The sequence below is a fragment of the Monoraphidium neglectum genome (assembly GCF_000611645.1).
Source record: "Monoraphidium neglectum strain SAG 48.87 unplaced genomic scaffold scaffold04301, whole genome shotgun sequence".
Lineage (NCBI taxonomy): Eukaryota > Viridiplantae > Chlorophyta > Chlorophyceae > Sphaeropleales > Selenastraceae > Monoraphidium > Monoraphidium neglectum.
The window spans coordinates 1-4714 of NW_014009328.1; the positions used below are offsets into that span (position 1 = coordinate 1).

General features: G+C 64.7%; 2 protein-coding genes across 2 annotated transcripts; one reads left to right on the forward strand and one right to left on the reverse strand.

Annotated features, from left to right (window-relative positions):
* Nucleotides 1–767: 767 nt before the first annotated feature.
* Nucleotides 768–1557, reverse strand: MNEG_14166 (hypothetical protein; the record flags this gene model as incomplete). The annotated part of the gene is made up of 3 exons (XM_014037361.1): nucleotides 768–845; nucleotides 1119–1244; nucleotides 1489–1557. 3 exons carry the CDS (start codon nucleotides 1555–1557, stop codon nucleotides 768–770), a joined length of 273 nt encoding a protein of 90 aa, XP_013892815.1.
* Nucleotides 1558–3969: 2412 nt separating this feature from the next.
* On the forward strand, nucleotides 3970–4702 carry MNEG_14167 (hypothetical protein; the record flags this gene model as incomplete). Its single annotated transcript, XM_014037362.1, has 2 exons — nucleotides 3970–3987; nucleotides 4232–4702. 2 exons carry the CDS (start codon nucleotides 3970–3972, stop codon nucleotides 4700–4702), a joined length of 489 nt encoding a protein of 162 aa, XP_013892816.1.
* Nucleotides 4703–4714: the final 12 nt, after the last annotated feature.

The window sequence follows — 4714 nt, forward strand, 5'->3', positions numbered from 1 at the left end:
GCCCAGGGGTGGCCAAATGCGTGAGGGCAGTTGGCGAAGCGTTTATGGTGTCTGTGTGGGTGTCTGTGCGCAGGGCAGGGGGGGGGAGCGGTTGCGCACCTGTCCCTGGCTGTTCCAGACGTCCCACAGGCTGGGGCCCAGCATGTCCATGACCTGCGGAGCGTCGGGACGGTTGTTGGCTGCGGCCAAAGGCGGCCACGGCAGGCGCGGCGGCGCCGCGGCGGCCCGGGAGGGCCCTGGGACTGGGCATGCGCCGCGCCCCGCGGAGCCCTCTGCGCGTGCCCGCGCCAGGAGCGCTCGACGCCCACGACTCCGTCCTATGGGGCGCCGCTACCACCACCACCGCCACCACCATGCAGGCCTGGCAGTCCTTCGAGCCACTGATGATGCCGCGGCCGCCACCTCACAACTATAGACGGGTGACCCACCATAACGTAGTAGTCACCCTGCCGCCCCTTGTAATGCACCTTGGGGATACCGTGCACGCCCCCCAAGGATCTAAGCGGCCGGTGGGCGCAAGGAAGGGGCGCCGGAGGGGTGGGCGGGTGCTATAAACAAAATGTTGAAGTTGGTTGGTGCCCAGGAGGGTCGAGTGGAGCAAGGGAGCGCGCGGGCAAGCTTGAAGGGGTAAGTGGGTCCCAAGCGCGACCCACTGTCGGGCAGCAGCTGCTTCTCTGCACCTCAATGCTACGCTCTGGCCCCGCCGCTTGACCCCCCACCCCCACCCACCCACGAGGCCTCGACTTATCCATTCGCACACAGCACACTCACTGGTACACACTCCACTCGTACGGGGGGCCATAGTTGCAGCCTTTGCTGGTTCTGTGCTCAAACTTGAGCGCCATCTGGGGGGAGCAAGGTGCATGGAGGTGACGCGGAGGGGCGTGTACATGAGCAAACATTATTTCAAAGTTGGGCCAAGTGGTTTCTCATACAAGAAAATTTACCAGTGGGACAAGGCACTCCAGGACTCAAGTGCATGCTGCAGCACATGCCTTGTCTACTGCCGCTGCAGCCGCCTTTCCTCATGGCCCTGCTCGCCTGCAACGTGCGCAGAGCACGGCGGCCGCCGCTGCATCCCCAACCCCCTGAGAGGCCCTCTAGCTTCCACCGCTCACCAGGTTGGCGTTTGGGCCGTCCTTTGACTTGGTCGGCTGCACGCGGCGCCCCACAAACACCTGGCCGAAGCCACCCTTACCCAGCTTGCGATCCAGTTGGTACTCTGGGCCGCCGCCCACGCATACCTGACGGGAGGCGGAGGCGGGGCTGTTGAGGCCAACAAAAGCACCGCCCGGGCCCGAGGGCTTTGCTACGTTTGGCCGGGCCATGCCCCAGGCCTGAAGCACAGCTGCAGCAGCCATAAGTCCATGTGTGTGCCCTCAGGTCATGCATTCCAGCACGTACGTGCCATGCGCCGCGTCTGCCATGCGCCGCAACCGCTGCCGAAGCCTCAGCTGGCCCGCCGCAAAAGCAGCGCCATGCGCGCACCCGTTCTGGCAGGGGGGCTGTGCTGGCCTCGTCATCCTTCTTCTCGTGGTCCTTGTTCTCCTCGGGCATCCTGCCCGGCGCCTGATTAGAAGGGGGCCTGCGGGACGGTGCGGCGTGCGCGCGACGTCGGTGCGTCGCGCATGCGCTGCTGTTCCAGCGGGTGCGGCGCAGCGCGTCGAGGGTGCCGTGTACTCCACTGGGCAGTGCACGCTGGCATCCAGGGTTCTAAGTCACCCATATAAACATAAAGCTGCGTCCAAGGGCGGGAGGCTGCTCAGGGGTGCCGACCTGCTAGGGGACCTGTCCCTCAGGCCCGGCGCAGGCCTGCTCGCTGCGGGCTAGTTCAAAGCTTCTTAACTAAAAGACTTTGGAGAGGCTGGTGACCTTATGGCAGGCCCCCGGCGCAGACACACGGCAAACGAGAGAGGCGCAACACGATCTGAGCGAGGTTGGCCCAAGCTATATGCTCAAAAACAGCTAACAGAGTACAGCTCTGCGTGATGGATGGAAAGTTGTCCCTCGCCTCGTGGCAGGAAGCGCGCGGGCGCAAATGCAAACACGGGCAGCGGGAACAAGAGAATGGGCGCAAACACTAGAAAGGTGGTCGATAGCCAGAGATACTCTCACATCAGCCTTGATCGGTGCCCCACCTCGATCCCGCGTCCGCTGCCGCGCACGCTCTGCTTCGCTCGTGCCGGCTCGGTCAGCACACCGCGTCTGGGGCAGCACGGGAGGGGCGTGCAGCACTCCTGTGCGCGCGATGCTTGGTTCCAAACCGCTTGCCGAGATGAATTCGGCGACTGATAGAATGGACAAGCAGTTGCATGTTCTGCCCATGCCGGTCAAATCAATGTGTCCAGTTGCCCGCCCAGTCTGGCCTCGGCACGCGGTCACTTCAATCAGCATCACTAGCATAGCTGTAAGTATGCGGGTCCGGCAGTCTTTGCCAGTGCAAGGCATGCACGGTGGACGTTTGACCGTGTTCGCATCTTGGTAGGCCCTCAACATGTGCGCCCGCAGGCTCAATGCGCTGGGTGCTGGTCCAGCGCAGCGCCGCACAAAAGAAAGCTTCACAAGCCATCACGCCCTTTTCGTTGCGATACGGGCACATGTGGGACGTGCTGTGACAAGCAGATATGCGGCGCTTGACCATGACAGGGTTGCACAGGCCCGGAACCTCGTGTGCACGTGTTTGGCCAGGGGCTACTTTACATGCTCGCGCCCTGCAGGACTAGAGCCGGCCCAAGTTGGGCCCCCTGACCCTGCTCTCCCGAGCGTGTACAACGACAAAGTGCCCCTGGACGTCGGCGCTGCGCTAGCAACGCGGCTCCTCGTCTTTTAGTACGAAAGAGCCTGTGGCGAGCGCAGGCCTGCACGGCTGGATAGATTGCGATTCAAGCCGTCCCGCATGTGGCCACCAGCTCCTTTGATTTGCGTACTCACTGCTGTCCGCAGGCAAGCACAGAAGCACCACCGTTCAACATTGGCCAGGTTCAGCGGCAGCTCTGCTCAGGGCGCACCTCAAGTCTCTGCGCGGACGCTCAAAAAAGTAGAGCGCTCCGGCCTGGGACGCCACCTTGCGCCCAGATGCCGGCGGCCAGCCTTGGAGTACTGCGCCACCCGCCACTGCTTGCTTGAGCGTATTCTGCTGACCATTTAGCGCCTACTCAAGCAAACAACTCGTGGTGGGGCGCAAGGGCATGCGCGGCTGCCGACTACTAAGGCGCCTGAATCTGCGGCGCGAGATACAATGAGGCGCCGGCAAGACGCATCGCACTGGAGCAACCGCGCTGCACGGGATACAGTTGTGTACTTCAGCGCTGATTACCTTTCAAAGTGCAGTGTTACATGCGAAAGACTCAATCACACGCGCTCGTCGTGCACCCTTCTACATCAGACCCGAGCTTCGCGACCAAGACAGGACAGCGTCGAGCGGCCAGCGACGTCCACAAGAGAGGGAACACGTAGCTTTACTTGCAGGTCCAGCGGGGCTGCGAGGCGCGCGGGGAGGCCTCAGTGCCTTTCTCACACGGCCAGGTGCGTGTGCCCTCCCGCTCTGTGCGTGGTTTTCAGGTCAAAAAGCTTTCATCGAGGTTGCATGACGCACTTGGCGTGCCGGCAGTGCCGCTGTTGGCTCATTTCGCGTAGCAGCAGCGGGCGGGCCCAAGCGTGATGTGATATTGCACATCATTCATTTGTCTTCTCTCGAGCGGGTCACGCTGAGTGGCGGTGCCCTTATGCAGAAGCGAGGCCGAACAGCGGCCGGAAGCCCTTCCCAGCAAGGGTGGCCTGCCCGCGGGTTGATCAAATTTCGGTTTTATAGGCTTATCCGTTGCTTTTTTGCGCCCTTCGTCGTTGGTGGCCCCTCCGTGGGATTGTTTGGGGATGGTTTGGTTGGGGCGGCCTTTTTTCGGGGCCAGCCTGCTGGTCATTTTGCGGGGCACGTCATGTGTGGGGATCTTGTCTCAGCGGCCATGGCAGATGCGCCTTCCGTTGGCGGTCAGTGCAGCTGCGGTGTGGCGCACCCCTGCTGATCGTGCATGGGGCATTGTGCCCCGTTGATGCACAAACTGCGCGGCCCGAGGCGGTGGCAGTGCTGTTGGCTGACCCGCCTGCATGCTGCGCCATTGCCTTGCTCCCTTTTTTGCGCAGGTCGAGCGACAGCCTACCGGGCGATTGGCGCGCGCACACGCGTGCGCGCCCCCGCACGCGCGCAAACACGGCGACCGCACTGCTGTCGCAGCCGGGGTGGCGCGACCTGGCGCCCGCGTCGCCCCCCCTAACGGATGCCGCCGCACCGTCCGCCCCAAGCGGCGGCGCGCTGAGCAGCAGCCCCGGCAGCGAGGCGGCGGCGGCCGGCGGGATGAGGCGGCTGTCGGACCAGCTGCTAGGGTCGGGCGGCCACATCAGCCCGGCAAACAGCGGCAGCCCCACCGCCGGCCTGGGCCCTGAGGTCGACGATCTCCTCGCAGCGGCCGCGGCCGTCGCAAAGCAGCAGCAGCAGGCCGCCGCCGCCGCCGCCGCCGCCGCGGGCCTGTGCGCGCCCGACACCGACGGCTGCTGCCCCACGCTGCCCGGCGGCGCGGCGGGGCTGGCGGGCGGCGCGGCGCTGGGCGCCGCCATCGGCGCGCTCGGCGGCGGCATGGGCGCGGGCCACCTCGACGAGGCCCCCCGCAAGCTGGCCGTGCTGGGCCTGCCTTGGGAGACAAAGTGAGCGCCCCCCCCC